The sequence below is a fragment of the Nycticebus coucang genome, chromosome 17, assembly GCF_027406575.1.
Source record: "Nycticebus coucang isolate mNycCou1 chromosome 17, mNycCou1.pri, whole genome shotgun sequence".
Lineage (NCBI taxonomy): Eukaryota > Metazoa > Chordata > Mammalia > Primates > Lorisidae > Nycticebus > Nycticebus coucang.
Genome location: NC_069796.1, coordinates 49,329,060 through 49,349,162, shown reverse-complemented (window position 1 = coordinate 49,349,162; position 20,103 = coordinate 49,329,060). Strand labels below are relative to the sequence as shown.

Here is a 20,103-nt window from a genome sequence, read left to right as displayed (position 1 = left end):
GCTCATGGGGACAGACAGACGTGGTGGAAATAGTATACAGGGACAAAGAGATATGCCTTCCACACCCAGCCACCCTGGTCAGTGGGAAGAAGGAGCCTCTTTTCCTCCTTCAGCCCCTCCTTTGCCTTTGTTTAGTTTCTGATTCTTGCACCTGCACCTCATCTTGCTCCCGCCATGCCCTAGCCAAGCACCTAGTGCAGAACATGTGCTCTGTGACAGGCACTGCACAGATGCCCTTGAATGGAGTCCAGTTCTGAGCAGTATTAGTGCTCTGCGCAGAGGTCAGATCCAGGGGCTGGAAACTGCCCCTCAGCTGTCACATAGGGAAGCAGACGCATCTGTTCATCTTGGCTCTGCCACTAGTAAATATCTACCTTCAGAAAGTTGACTTAATCACACTTAGGTTTTCTCTCTGTAAAACAGGGAGTGCTAGTGTTTCCTTTACAGGGTTATTGTGAAGATTATGTGACATCATACAGTAAGGTGTGCAGCAGAGTGACTGCTACAGGTATAATATGTCACCCAACTGGCTTTACCATCACCACACCACCACCACCACCACCACCACCTTCAATCTCATCCAGAGTCGAGGGAAAAGCTCATGGCCTTGGGGTCACTCTAACTCAGGTCTGATCCTAGCTAAGTCACCTAGTGGCTTTCTGACTTTGAGCGAGCGGCTTAACCTCAGTTCTCACATCTCTAAAGTGAGACAAGAATCCCTCTACATTGTGGGTCTTTCTGAGGACCAGGGGTGATAATGTATCAACAAATGCCTGGTCCATGGGAGCATAATAAATGATACCTTTCATTCTCCATCAATTAATCTGAGATAAGAGCTCCTGCAGGACTGAATCCCACAGGGGTAAGAAAAGGGGGAGGCAGGGAGAGCACGTGTTTTAGTTCAGGAACAGGGAGGAGAGACTTTCAAGGCAAAGTGCTTCAACAAAGCCTCTGCTTGCATACTTTTAAGTGACAGTAGGCTCACTATCTCAGGAGGTTGTCCCCTGTGTCTTCGAGCCATACAGACTATTAGAAGACATTTTTCTTTATACTGAATATGACTGGAAGTCAGAGCTTCAGATGGTTCAAGTGGCTGCTCAGGGCAGAGCATGGCCTTCTCAGGTGGCCCACACAGCCCCTGGCCAAATCTGTACTGTAGGCCCAGAGGGGGCACCAGAGATGGAGGAAAGTGGGAGGCTCTGGGTCTAACAACCAAGGCCAGGCTCTCCTGATTCCTTTGTTAGCCTGAGGGATGGAGTTTGGGGCTGGCTGTGTTCTAACAGAACTGTATTTATAGAAACAGGTAGGGGATCTGATTAAGTGAGTGGCATCACTTACATGGTGAGTGATCCTGGGCAAGTTACTGAAGGCTTCCTGCCTTAGCTCCCCTTCTGCACTGTATGGGGGTGATGAGGGAACCCACTACATTGGGCTGCTCTGAGCAAGAAGAGAGGGGTGCATGGACTGCGCCTCGAGGGGGCTCTCAGAGCAAACAGCAACACGGTGCCAGCCAGTCAGGAGGACAGGCCGTGTCCTGCTAGGCCTCCAGAGCGGCACTTACAGCCATTGAGGGACATGTCGTAGCCAGCTGTGTGCAGGGCCTCCCGGCTGCTGGTGGAGCTCCGCGGAGGGGTCCAGGGGTCCGCGTAGGAGCTGGACTGGGCCTTCATCTCTTCCTTCAGGATAAGCCGGCCAATTCCGCTCTGGAGCTAGGGGTAGGGGAAGAGCAAGATGAAGTTAGAAGGACCAGAAAGGACACGGAGATGGAACAGGCTTGGGAAGGGCTGAGGGACTGGACCCTGCACGGCAGACCTCTGCCATCTCTGCCCTTCCAGCCTCTTGCCTGCCGTGTAGCACCCACATTTTCTTTTGGGACTTTAGTTGTCTTCCACAAGCTGTCCTGTGATCTGGGTGGGGCTCAGGGATGGATGCAAAAAAGTAGGCCTGGCCTGTGACTGGATGCACTGTCCCGACCACAGTGATCGGTTCAATGATGGGCAGATAAAATTAACCATTTTAAAGTAAACAATTCAGTGGCATCTGGTACATCCACAGTGTTACACAACTGCCACCTCTACCCATCCCCAAACATTGTCTTTACCTCCGGAGGAGACCCTAAACCTATTAAGCAGTCACTTGCATTCCCTCTACCCACGGCACTTGGTAACCACCAATCCGTGTTCTCCTCTACAGCTTTACCTATTCTGGACATCTCATATAAATGGAATCGTATGTATGCAGGCTTTTGTGTCTGGCTGCTTTCACTGAACTAATGTTTTCAAGGTTCAGCCATATTTCATTATTTCATTTCTTTATTTCATCTCTTTTTGTGGCTCAATAATGTTCCATTGTATGGGTATACACTAAATCTATTTGTGAGTTGACAGGTATTTGGGTTGTGTCTACCTTTTGGCTATTGCAAGTAGGGCTGCTATGATGAACATGGGTGTGCACGTATTTGGGTCATCGTTTCCAGTTCTTTTGGGTATCTACCTGGAAGTGGAATTGCCGGATCATGCAGTAATTTTTTGTTTAACTTTTTGTGGAACTGCCAGTTTTCCACAGTGGCTGGGCTGTTTCACAGCCCCACCAGCAATGTACAAGGGTTGCCGGTACCCACTTACCACGATAGAAAAGGAACTGGCCCGAGCAAGAAGTGAAAGCACAAGGAGGCCCCCAAAGGGAAGAGAGAGACACCTTCCTGATGGCATTTTCATTTTTGTTTCTACCAGTTGGATCTAGTCAACTTGAAGCTAATCCTACCATTTGACTTTCAGCTATGCAAAACTGTGCTTTTGGTTTTTTTCTATCATAGGTGCGTTTGAATTTGGCCACAGTCACTTGCAAATGAAAAACTCCTCAGTGGTTTACCCTCTAAGCCTCTTCCTGACTGTATGGCCTGCTCACCTTGTGCATGCTGCGGTCAAAGTCGTCCTCTTCTCCGGATGAGAACCTTCTGGCTCGGGGCACTGCCAAAGGACAGACAGGTTCAGCTCCCGCATCTGCTCCCCACTCCACCTGTCCAGCTCAAGACATTTCAAGTTGGTTTTTCCTTTTCCTTTTTTTTTTTTTATTCGTGATTGAAATAGTCCCATCTGAGATACCCCCCACTCCTACTGAGAGTGACCCCCATGCTATTGCAGCCTCTAAACAGGTACTATCTCCTGTGGGTACTGATCACGGGCGACTCGGGGTTATAGTTCTGTTTGTGTCTTCCTTTTCTAAACGGAGAATTCCTTGACAGTAACGAAAGAGTCATCTCTGAGTGTCCATGAAACTTTGCTCAGAATGGACATTCAGTTAGTAAAAATGAGCATTCAATCAAAGTAGATCTTGATGGAAGTCCTTCCCCATACTTGAAAGGAACGGCTTAAGTTGTCTAGTTGGGGAGGGTGGTGCCCTGAGGACCAGGAAGGTCCCTTGCCAGGGAGCCAACATGACCCTCCCATCTCCCCACATCCTCTCTCCATCCTCCAAATCATTTTTCACCCTATAGCCAAAGTGTTCTCTCAGAAGCACAAACGTGATCATATCGCTACTTTCAATGCTATCTTGCTGTTTAGGATAACAACCAAAATCTTTACCTCAACCCATAAAGCCCCGTGGGATCTCCTCCCTCTCCCCCAGCTGCTTCTCTCTCTCTCAGAGCTCCAGGCTCAGTTGACAGCCTCCTTTCCTCCAGTGGAACCCGCTCTCACATCTTGGGTTTTTGCACATGTGTTTCTACACTCTCAGCTGAATCACCTCCTGTCTCCCTTTCTGTGACAGCTGAGTTGCTGCACCTGAGGCACTTTTGTCACTTTCCAGCTGACAGCATGCCCCGTCATGACCTCCCTCTCATGGTTGGGACCTCTGTCTCCTTCACAAGGGCAGGGTCCTGGTCTATTTTGCTCCCTGGTGTATCCCTAGGGCCATGGCTGGGCGCTCCACACATGTTTGTTGAATGACTAAAAATCCTCAGTTATACACACTCTGAATACTCTCATTCTAAATAGTCACGTGAAGGAGTGGTCACTGCCTCTCCTGACTTCCTGTGTCCCTGGCAGAGGTGATAGGGCTCTGGCCCCAGGTTCCCATGGGGATGCTACCTTTGGGGGACCCATGGTAGGTCCAATACTCAGACTCTGCAGCATAGTAGGGGTCTGGTGAGTAGGCTGGACTGTACTTGGAGGCCTGGCTGATGTCTTCACTTGTTTTGCTCTTGGTTGCTATAGACAAATCACCTGCAAAGGACCCAAGGAGAATGATTCAGGAAGGCAGGAAGCCTTGGCTGGGACTGTGCACTCTTTCCCTGTCTCTGCCAGGCTTCAGGGGAGTGGTCAGGGGTTCTGGTAGGCACATCTGGGACACAGAGCATCATTTTATATTTGAGTGCCTAAACTCCACCGAGGGGAAGGGGCTTGTTCAAGACCTTAACTCAGTTGTAACACTGGGGAGACTCTACCCATGTCTGTCTCAGTTTCCTCATCTGCAAGTGTCAGAATTGGTCTGCTGGCTCAGGTGCCATCTGCCTTCAGTTTCCACCCGAAGCCTATGACAAGTGTGACCAAAAAACTCACTGCAGACACAAGTGCTAACATGCAGTGACTTACAGTGGCCCAAAGTATGGTGACAGAGATTCTGGACAGAGAGGGATTGGGGAAATGAGCCAGCAATGGGGAAGCTTTAGGGACAAGCTCTGTGGAGCCAGAGCAGGGTCATAGGATCAGCCTTCAGTCAGCCCAGGCTATGCACCCTCTTCCAGCAGTGCTTGTTTCTAAAGCTTTTGAATTTCCCTCTTTGACTTGGGTCTGGGCAGCCCCTTCTGGTCAATCACATTTAGCTTTTCCATCTGCCTACTTGTCCATGCCATCCACACCCACCCTACACTCCTCTGGAGTCTGCTCTGGTGCTACCCCGCAGAGCCCACTTGGGAAATTCCATGAAATCCTGAGAAGCGTGGGACCCGGGGCCTTTTCTGGATATAAAGCCAGACTACTTTGTCAGGGTTGGTGCCCTTCTCTGGCCACTCAGGGGCCTGTGTGTAGCATGTCCTTCCCAGCTCCGTGCACATGTGCACATGCTCACAGATTCACCTTGGACCTGCTCAGACCCCTCTGAAACCCAGGATGCCTGTCAGAATTGTAGGGTCTTAAGCACCCAGAGCCACTATTTATACTCTCACTGCCCCCTCGCCCAGCTAGTGGTGTAAGCAAGGCAGGTGTGCAGGGAGGCAGCTGCTCCACTGCACCCTGGAGGAGGGAACGTGCTTATTCCACTGAGGCTCAATAAGTGCTTTTTGCAAAAAAGAACAGGAGGAGTTGGTGAGGAGGACTTGGTGGATCTCGTACTGAGTTCAGTGCAGGCTGAAACCAGGGACAAAGCCTCTTTCCTTTCTCTTCCTTCCTTCCTTCCTTCCTTCCTTGTCTCCTTCCCTCCCTCCCTCCCTCCCTCCCTCCTTCCTTCTCTCTCTCTCTCTCTCTCTCTCTCTGTTTCTCGACAGAGTCTCACTCTGTTTCCATGGGTAGTGTGCTGTGGCATCATAACTCACTGCAACCTCAAACTCTTGGGCTCAAGCAATCCTCTTGCCTCAGATTCCCAAGTGGCTGGAACTGCAGGTGCCCACTGCAATGCCGGCTAATTTTAGAGATGGGAGTCTTACGCTTGCTCACGCTGGTCTCGAACTCCTGAACACAATCAATCCACCCGCTGTGGCCTCACAGAGTGCCAGGGTTACAGGTGTGAGCCACTGTGTCTGGCCTCATACTCGGTCTTTCTGACTAAAGGAATCTGGGCCAGGACCAGGGCTAGGGTTGGGCATCTGCCTTTTAAATAGGTGTTTCTTCAAGAAACACTGAATGAAAGAGTGAAGTGAATCCCTGCTCCTTTCTCATCTGCATTTCCTTTCCAAGTCCTCATACAGTCTTAGCAGACTGACTAAGACCAGCTTAGAGTAGGGGCTGGGCATCAGAATACCTGGAAAAGCTGTAACAAACACAAAATTCTAATGCAGCAAGTCTGGGATAGGGACCAGGAACCTGTATGCATCCCATGTTCTAATGAACATTTTTGAGTATCAGTGCCTTGGAGTGTGATGCTCCTAGGGGTAGGTGTGTTTTATAAGGATTTCTCTGATCATGGAATTTAAGACAACAGGTAAGGGGGGATTGAGGAGGTGCTGGGTAAGGACTGAGGGGACCTGAGGCCTTTGTTCTTTTGAAATGACACCAACCTCCTTCTCTGTGTCACCCTGAGAGATGAGGGGCTGCCAACAAGAAGGACCAAGTTGTAGTCTTGTGGTATGTGTTATGTGGCTCCTGGTGTCCTGGGCCACCAGAGCATAGATGGTTAATGTCCCCCCTCTCCTTGTCTGGCCAAGCCCTATCTGTCTCTGACCATACCATGCCGTTTGTAGATCGGGGGTTTCCGGTAGATGTTACTGTCTCCAGCTGCCAGACAGACCAGAGAGGGACAGAGGGGAGGGAGGGAGAGAAAGAGAGGAGAAAAGAAGATAGTACTTGGTCAGTTGATCTCAGGAGAAAGAGATGGTCAGCAACTCTGTCCAAGAGGCCGCCATCTTTCCCTGGTGGACTTTCTCTTCCAAAGTTGAACTTCCAACCTCATCCCAACAGGGTCCAAGTAAGGTGTGGGGAGAGGAATAGATGGATTCAGACGGTGTGGAGGAGGGTTGGGGCTTGAATGGTGGGCGTGCAGAAACAGGTGGCGCATGCTCAGCAGAACCCATGCAGGGAGGGGTCCAGTGCCTCCACCCAGGGGTCCCACTCACTCCAGGTGGGAGTGCCCAGGACGCTGGGGTCAAGTCAGCATAATATCCTTCCCAACCTCCCTCAAAAACAGGCAGGATGGAGCCCCTCTGGGCCAGTTGAGAAAGGTGCAGATGACACAGCAGTATGAGCTCTTGGAGGGAAAGTGAGTGGGTAATGAGAAACTGAGCTCGGAGTTAGGAGACCAGGCCTGGCTCTGCTGTGACTCAGACCTTGTCTATACCACACCAGCAAGTCGTCTGGTGCCTGCCTCCATCTCTTCTCCTAGCACTCCCTCCAGCCACAATGGCTTTACACTTGCTGTTCCCTCTGGCCGGATGACTTTCCCTGGATCTTGGCAGCCTGGCTCCTTCTCATCTTTCAGCTTTAATGTTACCTTCAAGAAGCCTGGCCTGCCCTGCCCTTGTTATCTTTCACGGTTCCATCTTTTATTTATGTTTAGAATCTATTATTACCTGAAATTATCCTTTACTTATTTGTTTACTCATTTATTATCTCTCTGCCACGTTAGAATATAAATACCAAGTACTGTGAAGGCAGGGTCTGGACTGGGTTGAGCACAGCTGCGCCCTCTGGGCCCACAACAGTGCCTGGCTGCTCAGTGGAACAGCCCAGGCTTGGGGAAGCAAGTGGTTCAAGGTCCTAAGCTTATAACAGCAGCATTGGGATTCTACCTTAAGGGCTTTGATGCTAACTGGTGGCCCTCGCCGCCCCGCCGTGCATTAATGCTGTGCCCTCAGGCCTTTACACATTGAAGGGATCCCACAGTAGCTCCCTGCACCTTTTCTTCCCTGGTCTGCTACCGGTGCTGGTCCTGTCAAGTGTGTTGACCAATGCGCATGGGAGTGTTGAAGCTAGTGGATGGAATTAGAGCAGGTGACTGGGTAGGGAGGGTCCCCAGGAACTGGCTTCTCTTAGGTGCCTGTGTAGCACTGAGTGGGCTGTTCAGGTACTGGAGACCCCACAGAGCATGCACCCGTGCTGGGAATTCTGGGCTGGCAGTGCCTACCTGGGATGTGAAAATGCTTGGGAGCCTGGTAAGAGGTCGGAGTGGAGGACCTCACATCTAACTGGCTATGGTATGGAGAGCTCCGGCCACTCTCAGCCCCTGGGGCACGCAGGCAGTGGTCCCCAGAGAGAACAGAGGCACAGAGAAAACAGGCATTAACGCGTGGCATTTAAGGAAGCGGTGAGGTGATGACAGCAGGGGTGGGGTGGCTGGGGCGTTCCGGCGTGCTCAGGCTCCGGGTCGGAAGCAGCATTGGCTGTCATGCACTGCGTCTGCAGAAACAAGCTTGACCTTGCCTCCTGGCTGGACTCTCAAGTCAGATTTTGTGGGTTCTAAGAAACAACTCCACTGAGCTTGCAAAGGGGTCTTCATCCCTCTAAGCTCCCCAGTGGACCCCATCCGGGTCCTCCCTTGAGGGCTCCTTTCCTCCATCCATAGCCTGCTCCCGCCCCCCACCTCAGGGCGTCTGGGCACCGCCTGGCTGTGTGGACTGGGTGCCGCCCTTGGGGAAGGCCAGGCCCCAAGAGATAGGTGGAGGTGTCTTCTCCCTGTCAGGGTCACAGGGCTGCCCATCACCTGCTTTCCTGGCAGCACACCACCCACCTGCCACATCTGAGTGCCACATACCCTGTCTTTAGGCCTGCCAGGGACACTTCAGAGACTCAGAGAGACCCAGCCCTTCACCCAAGTGGCCACAGGTTTCAGGAGGGCCACGCTGTGGTGGAGACCCTGGGAAGCCTCATGCAGGCTCTGCAGCCCAGGGACACCAAGTCATTGCGTTGTCCCCAGGCTCTTCCTCTCCCTTTGGGGCTTCCTCTTCCTTACCAGAGCGGTAGTAGTGATGTGGCGAGCGGGAGAAGGTGGGGGACATGCCCTGTCGGCTGTAGGTGGGGGAGTCGATGTACCCTGGGCTGGAGGCCCGTCTCTGGCGGAGGTCCAGGTTCTCATAGATGTCCTGGGGGAAGAAATGTGCTGTGAGCAAGGCCATGGTTAGGTGGGCGCTGTGGCCCAAGGGTCTAGCGGGCAAGTGGGTGTGTGACATGGAACCTGGGATTCTGGAGCTGAGATATGAATACAGAGACTCCCTCCCTGAGTCACACACAGCCCAAGGAGAGGGCAGAGAATATCCCGAGCTTCATTATCACTAGCTGTCCCTTGAATGGAACCCATGGCTCAGTCCCTGGAATCCTGACCAGGAGCCTCAGAAGCTTGAGGCCATGGGGTTCTCCCCTCTTTTATTCCACTGCTGCTCCCTGGAGAGCATGCCCTTAAGCTCCTCCATGCTGCCCGGCTGGGAAGTTCACAGTGGTCAAGGGCTTGGCCTCCCTATAGGGGCTGGGGACGGGTGAAGTCTGGGGTCTTCTTGATCAGCACAAAGTGACACAATTATATATCAACTTAATTCTATCTCAGCTTAATTACCTGGGAGTAGGGAGATAACGTTCCCAGCGACTTAGAAGTGAAGAGTTTGAAGGCAGTTGTGGAAGGAGCGAAAGGAGAGAGAGGGTGAAAGGAAGGGACAAAACATTGTTACATGGTTCAGCAGTGAGAGAGCCACAGCCTCCCCTAGGGACCCTTCTCCAGAAGGTCAGAACTACTGATAGGAGGCAGGGAACCTTGAGATTATGCCCTCCTTGTATGAATGGCAAAACCAAGGCCCAGAAAGGAAATGTGAACGCTCAGGACCACTCTGGGCCTCTTGGGGAGGAAGTGGCAGGTATTGACTCAGACTCCGGGCTTCTCCACGTGTACTGAGAGCTATTTTCACCACTCTTCCTTCTCTACTGGTTCATGACTCCTCTGTGATTCATGAGGACAGAAATGTTGAGGACAGAAACTGAAATAGGGCCAGGATGCTGCCATTAATGAGAGCTGGGCTGGTGTCTGGTGCAGGTGGAGATGCCATGTCCTGACTGCAGAGGGCAGTGGCTGCTCAGAGCCCCGGGCCATGCTGGAGGGCCTGCGGTAACACCATTTCTGAGTTTAACAACACACATCGGAAATGCAGATTCTTATGTGAAGTCTCCCAATGTTTGCATGTTGACAACTAGTTACTATTTTAAAAATACTCTTTGTAACTGAAACATCAAATCTGGGGTCTGGCTGTGGCCCTTGTTTGTCATTTCTAACTTCAGGAGAATCACCGTCTACCAAACACATGATCCCTTTTTCCGGTCCATTTCAGGGGCCAGAACCCAGATAATCTCAGCATTAGGCTCTTTACCAAATAGCACCCCAATCCCTTAGAGAGGAAGGGGACTTGCCTGAGGTCACAGGGCTAGCTATGGCGGAGCTGGGACAAAACCTGGGTCCCTGCCCAGCAGACCAGGGCTCCTTATGTTCTAAATTGGCTAAGCGGGGCCTGGTATGGAGTTAGGAATCTCCTGGGATATAGACTGCCAGGACGGCTAGTGTAATGGCTGCTCTGCCTTCTCCAAAGAACACTTTCTGTTGTTAAGCACCATTTAATGATTTCAAAAACCATCTATGCTGAGTCTTTACAAAAGTGTCTTTTTTCTGAGCAATGTGGCTCAAGGCCAAGTGCAAAAACCAGAGAACATGCCTAATCAGGGATTATAAACCTAAATGGCCATTGAGCCTGGCAGGAGATGAGAGTCATGAGCTGAGTAGAAGAAAAATTTCTCCGCTAAAAGAAAAAATAAGTGACCACAGGCTCTTGTCCTCACTGCTGGGGTTAACAGGGACTGGTAGTGACTGAGGAGAATGGGCTGGGGCTCATGTCCTGCCTATAGGGGGCGCTGCTACCACCTCCAGGTGTTGGAAATACAGGTTTAATGTTGCCAGCTCTGAGTTTTCAAGAAAAGCCAGAAGTCAGATTTTTGGATGAAATTTCTCAAGTTTAAAATGTTTGCTATAAATTCTAGTTTAGAAGTGTCTAGGGTCTAGTGCGGTGGAGGCCACGCCATCTGTGATGGAGAGGGCTGGGGACCCTGGAAGACATCTTTTCCAACAATAGCCCAAGAGAGAAGGGCCAGACATGATACCTCTCCATAGCCACATCTCTCCAGCATCTCGTCGGACGTGTATCTGGAATGAGGCTCGTAGGAAATGAGGTCGGGGCGTTGTACCTCGTAGATGGACTTAACCTTGGGGAGAGCTGCCAGGTCTTTGTAATTAAGGATCTCATTATCCACTTTGGCCTGAGGAAGGAGGAAATGGACAGGAAAGGAGTAGAAAGATAAGAGGGACAAGGAAAAGGAAACAAGTACAAAGAACGAGCTTCTCCAGATTCCACTAAAAGCAATACATAGAATCGAATCAAGAAACTATAGAAGGTTAGAATAAGAATGGTCACTCCAACAGGACCTAGTCCATTTATTGAGCAGTTATCACTAGTAAAGGCCTGTGATTTTTAGGAATTATCTTTAAATGTTATAACAACTCTGTGAAGTAAATGTCAATATAATTTCTATTTCCAGACAAGGAAACAGAGGCCCAAAAGATTTGGCAACATGAACCACTTCGCTAGTAGGGTTGAATCCAGCCTGACAGCTGAGTGCTGATTGTCCCCCCTCCCCCAATTCATAGCAGCCTTGAGGAAGGAGATGAAGATGCTGAAGACAAAAATCATCATGATACTGTTATACCAGCTAACATTCGGTGAGTGCTTATTATAAACCAGGCTCGGTCCCAAGTCTGTTAATCCACACAACTCACAACCAGTACTAGGATAGTTAGGGTAACATTAGCATTATCCTCATTTTTAAAAAGGAAATGGAGGCACAGAGAAATCAATTAACTTTCCCAGGGCTACATAACTAATAAGTAGCAAAAACCTGAATTTGAACCCAGAGAGACTTCCCTCTCCAGTAGTCTCCCCTGGCTTTTCAAGAGAGAAGTTTTACACTGTCAGAAATCTGCACCCAGAATTTTCCTTCTATCAAACTGAAATGAGCCTCTATCTTCCACTTGACTTGACTTTTTCTTGAGTTCAGCCCTTCAGAGATGCAGGGATAAAAAGACAGCTTCCCCTTGCACGTGACAGTCCACATCTCATAACTCCCGAAGCCGTGTCCTTTCCATGGCCATGTCTACCAGCTGTTTCCTCTGTGACCTGGTTTCTTATGGTTAATGAGGATCTGTCTTGCAAGGTCCTGGGGTGAGTGTAAATTAAGACAGAGGCCACTAGATGGAGAATCCAAGGAGACTGTGTTAGCCTCATAATGTTCTTCCAATATCATAGGGGCCAGGTGAAATCTCGGGGCCAAGATTAATTTAGAGAGAGCAGCATTCATAAAATCCTTATAAACTTTGCTACCTTAAAAACTTTCCAAGGACCTTTAACTCTGCCGCCCTATCCCATCCCATGCTGCTCATCCTCCATTACTCCCAGACCCACAGACCACCTTGCCTTGCCTGGATCTGCCCCGAGTGTCCCCGGGGCTGCACGTCAGTTTCCCTAGCTCTCTGATGTTCAGCTGGGTTTGGCCAGCAGCAGAGAGTAGAGGGTGAGTGGGGAGGGAGGCTGCACACTTATTCCCCTGGCAACCTTCCTGTCTGGCCGTGGATGGACCTGGCTCCTGTCTGATCCTCCAGCTCTCACCAGCTTTGTTAAGGCTGTTCCTTTCCTTCATCTATTTAAGCCCAGGGTGGCAACGATGTCGTGCTGTTGTAGTCTCTGGATACCTCACTGATTCCTGCGGGGTCCCCTTAACCCTGCCCACACCTCTGTGCATGATCCCTTCATGATATCCTCCTCGGCTGAACTCTTTGAGGTGTGTAGTCTGATTTCCGTGAGAGCCTGCCTGGCACAGCCCTGAACCAATTCTGTGGTGTGTGGCTGCAGGAAATCTTATCAGGGGAGTCCACTTGCCGAAGGAACTGCTGCCTTTTGCCCTGGGATGTTAGATGTTGACCTTGAGAGCTCTTGGCATCTTACAAACTCAACTTATTCATTTCGGCACTTTACTCCAAACTGCCAAAATACTAAATTTATATTTCTTCTCAGGCCACTTTGTTCACAGGGCTGTAAATGAGCCTCAGGTCTGGAGATACAGTGATGGATCAGGGGCATCCTAAGGTAATCAGCCAGGAAAGAAGAAGAACATGTGTGTCAGGACAAAATCAAACCACCTGAAGATGATTTTAGACATCAATGAAGCAAAGTTTGAAAGTTTGAAAGACTGCCAGCTCCAGGTTCACGGATATATATATATATATATATTTTTTTTTTTTTTTGCAGTTTTTGGCCAGGGCCGGGTTTGAACCCACCACCTTTGGTATATGGGGCCGGCACCCTACTCCTTTGAGCCACAGGCAGTGCCCAGATAATTCTATTTTTAAACCAAATCTCAAGTATCTACAAAAAGTTTCTTGTTATTGCATGTCCCCAAAGTGGATGGATGGATTTTTTGCCAAATTTGGAAGCCATGTTTGGGATAGTCAGACTCAAAACATGGCTCATGTGACATGTGTGATTGCACAGAGCAGCTGAGCATGAGTCAAGGGTGATATGAAGAGAGGGTGAAGGGGGCTGGGCACAGTGGCTCATGCCTGTAATCCCAGCACTCTGGGAGGCCGAGGCAGGTGGATTACCTGAGCTCAGGAGTTCAAGACCAGCCTGAGCAAGAGCAAGGCCCCATTGCTACTAAAAATAGAAAAACTAGCCTGGCATCGTGGCAGAAGCCTCTAGTCTCAGCTACTTGGAAGGCTGAGGCAGGAGGATGGCTTGAGTCCAGGAGTTTGAGGCTGCTGTCAGCCATGATGCCATGGCACTCTACCCAGGTGACAGAGTGAGAAAAAGAAAAAAGAAGAAGAGAGGGTGAAGGAGAGGCACGTGGCTAAGTCAGGACATGAAGAACAACTGATCTTGTGTATGAACCCCCAGTGGGCTGGCATGGGCACAGGGGTCCCCAGGTGCCACCATATGCTCTGTTTTGCAGGGAGGCTGCTTCTCACAGAGGACTCTAAGGTGAGTACCACTGAGGCCTAACATTTTAGAAAGGTTAACAAAGCTCCTCAGAAGCCCAGGCAAACTGGGTAGTGATTGGTGGCATTATAGCGCAGCCACCTTCCTGGGCATGCATATCCTGTTAACGCTCCTCTGGAGCTTACATTTGTCGATAGCCTTCTCACAGTGCAGGCCCTGAAATTGCTGCGGTCTGGTTCTGTTCATAGTACTGAAGGACTGTTCTCTCTCATCTTGGACCAGATTCTTCATTGAGTACAGACTGGTGATCAAAGTAGCTTGTCTTTTGTGACAGCCACGTTGTAGTATTGACCCATATTGAAGCTGCAGTTAATGGTATCTGTTAAGTCTTTTTTAATTTGATCAGAGAAAGAAAGGAAAGGAAATAGTCCCATCAATGGGCATTATCCAGGGATCAAAGAGGAAGCTGGATGCGGATTTGGTGTGATGGTCTAGTGATGAGGGTCAGGGCCCATCCAGGGCTGGCTGGCTTAGGGACTGTATCTAGAGCTTCTTATTAGCAGTGGGTTTTCTGCTGTAGACCATTTCCTCCAATAGCTGGTCTTGGTTCCTTTGACTTGTGGAAGATAGGGCAGTCCAGTGTCATTCCGATTGAGGTTTGCTGCTCACTTCAGTCCTCCCTGGCTGTGCCTCCCCTACCTCCTTTAGCTTATTTCTGTTTTCTGGTTTGGGATCAAATGTTTCTTTCTCAGAGATGCCGTCTCCAAACTGTCCTCTCTGCATGTATATAGCATAATCAGAGAGTGCTGTGCTTTTTCTTCCTGGCACTTACACCTGCCCCTGATTATTCATGGCATGATGTGTTCAACATCACACAGATAGACACTGGGTCTGTGGAATTCACCACCACGTCCCCAGAGCAGAGTACAATGCTTAGCACAGAGTAGACGCTCAGCACACATTTGTTGAACAAAAGAATAGATTATATACACAAGGACCTCTGAGGTCATCTAACTCAACTCTTGTCCCTTCTGCCACATCCCTGGAAGATGATGACTGTGTTTGAATGCCTCTGGAGATGGGAGCTCTGATACCTGCAGGGAGTCTCGTCCATTCCTGGCCTTCTCATGTGATTAGAAAGCTCTTCTTTACCTTTGCAAATCTTTTATGGCCATATTTCCACATCACATGGCTTCTTTCTTCTTTCTGCTTCTTTATCACACACCACTACCTCCACATTGATATTCCACTCCAAACCTATTCTAAATACCACTCTGATGCCCAGTTTTTATCTTGGTCTTGTCCCAGTCAAGTAAAGGGAAAAGAGGGACCTTGCACTCAGACTCAGCAAGAGCTCCTGCTGCCATTGTACTTTCTGCCTTGTGCTCCCTGGAACTCTATATGTTACCTCTGGAATTCTGGGTTTTCTAGAGTGTGTGCTCCATGAAGGCAGCATCTACGTCCTGCCTGTACCCACTCCTGCTGTATCCTCAGGGCCTGGGACAGAGCCTAGCACATGACAGGCACATGTCAAATATTAGCTGAATGAAAACCTACCAGCCTGAGCAAGAGTGGACTCTGTTTCTACTAAAAATAGAAAAACTAGCTGGGTGTTGTGGCAGGCACCTATAATCCCAGCTACTTGGGAGGCTGAGGCAAGAGGATCACTTGAGCCCAAGAGTTTGAGGTTGCTGTGAACTATGATGTCATGGCACTCTACCCAGGGTGATAGAGTGAGACTCTGTTTCCAAAATAAATAAATTAGTAAATAAATACATATAATAAATAAATAGTATGAAAAAAAGAGAAAGAAAACCTGAAAACTTTTTTATCCTTAGAAACTCTTTAGATACCAGTTCAGGGATACCCTTCAATGGCTGAAACGTGATACCTACGCAGATAACTCGGTTGGGTGACCCAATGCTAGATCCAGGGGGTGAGATGGAAGTTTCAGATGTTCTTCTATGCTGTGGGAGAGACAGAGACAGGAGGAGTGAAGAGCTGCATCCTGGGGCTGGGGGGAGGGAGAGACGGGGTCTAAGAATGCAGTTCTTCTAGGAATATTAGCAATACTGTTAAAGGATTGGCTACTTCTGTACTTTCTTCTTATTTTCCGCCTTTGAATTCAATATCTGAGTGTGAATGAGATCCAGACTGCACAGGGCTCAGGCTGTTGGACAGAATAGGAATTTGTTTTCTATATATTTGCACCTAGCATTTTAAATAGGAAGTGACTCATAAGGGTTTTCATCTCAGATTATTCCAGTCAATAATGTATTTATTTTAAATAAATAAAATTGTTTAGTATTCATTCCTTGCTAGTTTGGTTACTCAAAATGTAAAAGTAGGTTACACTTCATGTTGTTGCACAATACACTAATTCTTTATAGTGTCATTGTAAATTGACATAAACTGAAGTGATAAACTTAAAAAATCTGTCTCTGAACAACGGCAATGATGGGTTAAGAGCCCCCTTAGCAGAGCCGCATAACGTGGATCTTAGTGCATCTACAAAAGGGACAACATGTTGTAGTTAAAAGTAAAGGCGCTAGGAATCAAGGGCCATGGTTGAAATACACGGTTTTAGGGATCAAAGTTCCCTTATCGCTATAATGCAGAAGCTGAGCTTCCAGACTGCCAAATTCCTTCTCAGAGTTTCACCCCATTACAAAGCACTCTAAGTGAGGCTAGAGAGTAGTGCTTCCCAAACTATTCCTGGGTCTGGGAAGATGAATTCAGATGGAACATTCAACAATATTGAGTGACAGAGAAAATAAAATACAACATTTTATTTCAGCCATCTTGATTAGATTAAGGCGGTAATACATTCCAACAACCCTCTCTGCAATTGCTAATTTCCCTTTTTAAGCATAGAGAATGCCGGCAACATTGTTTAGCTAGATTTGTAAAGATTTATTTATAAGAATTATTACATAAGATTATTTCAGTATCATTGAATTTATTTCATGGTTTCCTTTCCATATTTATAGAAAGTATTACTGATTTCTATTTGGTGATAAAAAGTTCTACTTAAAAATAAGTTTTGTTAGGTAAAAAGTAGGGAGTTGATTTAAAGAAAAACATTAAGTATATAATGAAACAGGCAGTGCACAGCTGTGGCAACAAGCATGGAGCTGAGAAGGATGACTGACGTCTCGGAAATGCCTCCAGAAGAGGAGGAAATTGAAGAAAAGGACAATTAGTTTTCTTATACCTGTCATGGAAGAAGACTTGGATAAAATGGGAAAACAATTCAGGGCTCAAAAATAATGACATATCAACTAGTCAGCTCTTTCATAAAACTTATGAGGTAGTAAAGGAGACCTGTGTAATTAGCTGGTCAGAAGTTGTGCACTTGTGATTTCAGCTGAAGAGACTCTAGGAGGTAACACAATAGCGTTCCAAGGGACCAACTTGGAAGTTCTAAGGAGCAGGGTATAAAAGTACCTTGGAGACATCAAGTGCCTCTCCTTGCCACCTGATGTGCACTCCAGGTATCTTCTTACAGCATCAAGGACTCAGGAGCCCTCTCCCTGCAGCCTGGGCAGCTCTACCCACTCTCTGAAATATCAGGAATCCAGATTTACAGGCTTCCTGGTATTTGTCAGAGCACAGTAACTCAGAGGGATGCAGGGAGGACCTCAGCTGGTCCACTGTGTGCCTAGGGAGGCCAGCCATGCTTCTGCCTGGCTGTGTTACTCTGGGCAAATCACCCTCCTTCCCCCTAGACCTGGTTTCTTGTAGGCAAAGCAAAGGTAAAATTCCTTGCATATTTACCTCACAGAATTAAAGAAATCAAATCAAATAGTGGCTGTGAAGATGCTTTGTAAACTATCAATTACTATGATAGTATTAACCATTATTAATGATGAATGACCTTAGGCTGGAGAAAGACCACGGCATGAGAGAGGCCACCATCTTGGTCAGCAATGGTGAAGTTATAGCTTTGCCCCAGAAACACTTAAAAATCTGTGCAAATACAGGGCTTTACAGTTTTCAAAGTACTTTCAGATTTGATGTCATAATTTCAAAACTCCCATGAGGAAGGTGTTAACACAAAGGAAATCCAAGGCTACATACTTGGGAGTGTGTACACCAAGGAATGCTGACTCAGTACTAAAGCACAGCCCCTGCCCCAACTTGTGGCAAAAAGTAGCCATGTAGGGGTGCCGGTCTGGGTTTGCTACTAGCTTGCTTACCTTCAACTTCTTCTCTGCCCGGGCTGCCTGCTTGCAGATGGGGTGCCACACCTCAGAACCTAAGGAGCCAGGAAAACAGCAAAAGTTCAGATCTTTCAAATCCACCAGCATTCAGAGTCTCTCCCCATCCCCCACCCTGATTTACTCCCAGGGCAACGCATGTACTCTATAGTCAGCCAGAGGGACTGGCTTGGCTTTCCCAGCTCTCTCTGGCACCTCTCTGCTGAGGCACCAACTTAATCACCACACCCTTTTTTGTGTGTCCAAATCCTACCCATTCCTCAAGGTCCATGACATCCTCTTGCAACCTTTCTTACCTGCTAGCTGGGGGTGACTTCTCTCTCTGTGATCCATGGTTCTTTGTATCTCTCTCTACATATATGGTCTTAAATCACTGTAGCTTATGGAATTATCATCCCAACTAAATTAAGAGCTCCTTCTTGGCAAAGACTGAGCTTTGTTCATTGCTATTTCTCCCACAGCATCCAGCATGGGACTTTGCTCCTAGCGGAGCTCTGTACATGTTTGTGGGGTGAGTAGATGAGGGGACGAGTGGCAGTGAGTGACACTTAGCAGATGGTCACACATATTTGTTGAATGAATGGAGTGGGGATGAAAGAAAATGACAGCGTGTGGTGAACTCCAGCCTTCCTTTCTCTTCAAAGACTTAGGACAGTCTATTAGAGCTATCACATTAAGGGGAGGAGGTGTCATGGTGTATATTCTGTTGAGAGCACTGTCTTGACCTTCTAATTCCTCAGAGACTATGGACTCTTCCAATTTAGCATATGGCTCATGCACATATTTTATTGTGGGTGGGGGTCCAGTTGGCTGGCCCCGAACCCAAAAACCAATTTGGAAAGGCATGAACAACAGGTGGCTAGTCACATGTTGAGAAGAAGCCCCAGATATTACACATTCCCCAAACAAGGGACAGGTGTCCTGGATTAGAAGGAAAAATAGGGACATATTATCCCTCTGGAGCCATTCCTCTTGTAACCAGCCCTAAAAGGAAAGGAGCCAGCACATGGCTAGATTCCTGAGCACCCAGATGGCATTTGTTTGTCTGACTTTGTTTCTAGGATATACTTTCCATCATGGTTTGTTGCCTAGGACTGGAATACTACCTAAGGGATAGGGGCTGGTATAAATTGAATAATTAGACCTAAAAGATAGGAGAAAGAATAGGCTTGAAGTAAGGAGCCCTGGTTTATTGTTTCTGCTGGACCTGTAACACATCCTCTCTCTGGGTCCCAGTTTCTTTGTGTGAATAACAACAAGATGGGATTTTGATGGTCTTGATTATTTTCATCTCCACGATTCCAATTCTAGGGCCAGATCTGTCTTTTACAGAATAAGAATCTTTGATTCTTATCTGCTGACGTTCTTGGGTGATCTTAATGATTCAAGGTGAGTTTAATTCCTCCTCAAGTAAAATGCAATGACTCCCAGAGCCCAGTAGAGGGATTCTGGGTCTGTGGCTTGATCCAGCAATTATAGGGTGTGTCCACTACGAAGCCTTAGGGCGGGATTCTTGCTTTCAGGAGTTATTAGAGAGAGCATTTCCCGTTCCTCTCTGGGTTGCTCCTGACTCTACCAGGAGTTGTTTATGACTGTGGGTCTGTCAGGAAACACATGTTACAGGTCACTGTAGGAAATGGATGAGGTGGACACAGAGGTCTGAGAAGGTCATGAGCTTAAGTGAAAAAGACATAGGAAAGGTAGAGGTGGCAGTTCTCATGGGGGAAAATATGTAAAGTGAGGGCATTAGATTAAATGGTATCTCTTGCTTTTGATTCTGTGACATTGACATATCTGCTTTGAAATAAAACTGGGCCAAAATGGCCATTAGCTTCAACACTCTGCACGCTTATATGACAAATGAATGGAGAGAATCAAACAGAAAAAGAAAATACAGTAGAACTTCCATAGCTAACTGCCTCCCTGCATTGACCAGCTCCTTAAGTTGACCTAATTCTCATAGACTGGATGTGCACCACAGGTACATATCGGTACATTAGGCCTAATTCCTTACGTTGACCACCTGCATATATTGACCAGTTTGATACAGTCCCTTAGTCAATTTATAGAGGTTCTACTGTATAATTAGAAGGGAAAAAAAGTCCAAAGTTTGGGAGTTGTCAGTATGCATCTAAATAAAACAGAGTCAAAAAGGAGTGAGTTGGTAGCTAGCAATAAACTTAAATAAGAGCAGGTAAGAAAAAAGAAAAAAAAGAGCAG

General features: G+C 47.9%; 1 protein-coding gene across 7 annotated transcripts in view; it reads right to left on the bottom strand.

Annotated features, from left to right (window-relative positions):
- The window catches only part of ABLIM3 (actin binding LIM protein family member 3), a 109,593-nt gene that overhangs the window by 11,492 nt on the left and 77,998 nt on the right, over window positions 1-20,103 (bottom strand). For 2 of the 7 annotated variants that reach the window (XR_008375166.1, XM_053566155.1), the window contains exons 9-18: window positions 17,863-17,921; window positions 15,559-15,630; window positions 10,779-10,934; window positions 9,196-9,225; window positions 8,599-8,728; window positions 7,774-7,872; window positions 6,381-6,428; window positions 4,089-4,223; window positions 2,908-2,969; window positions 1,562-1,709 (exon numbers count right to left, since the gene is read on the bottom strand). Coding sequence is in view for 1 of the 7 variants with exons in the window: in XM_053566155.1 (XP_053422130.1) it covers window positions 1,562-1,709; window positions 2,908-2,969; window positions 4,089-4,223; window positions 6,381-6,428; window positions 7,774-7,872; window positions 8,599-8,728; window positions 9,196-9,225; window positions 10,779-10,934; window positions 15,559-15,630; window positions 17,863-17,921 (939 nt within the window). In the remaining 6 variants the exon portion in view is untranslated. The remainder of the gene's footprint in view (window positions 1-1,561; window positions 1,710-2,907; window positions 2,970-4,088; window positions 4,224-6,380; window positions 6,429-7,773; window positions 7,873-8,598; window positions 8,729-9,195; window positions 9,226-10,778; window positions 10,935-15,558; window positions 15,631-17,862; window positions 17,922-20,103) is intronic. The other 5 variants (XR_008375167.1, XR_008375168.1, XR_008375169.1 and 2 more) reach the window with 5 other exon arrangements.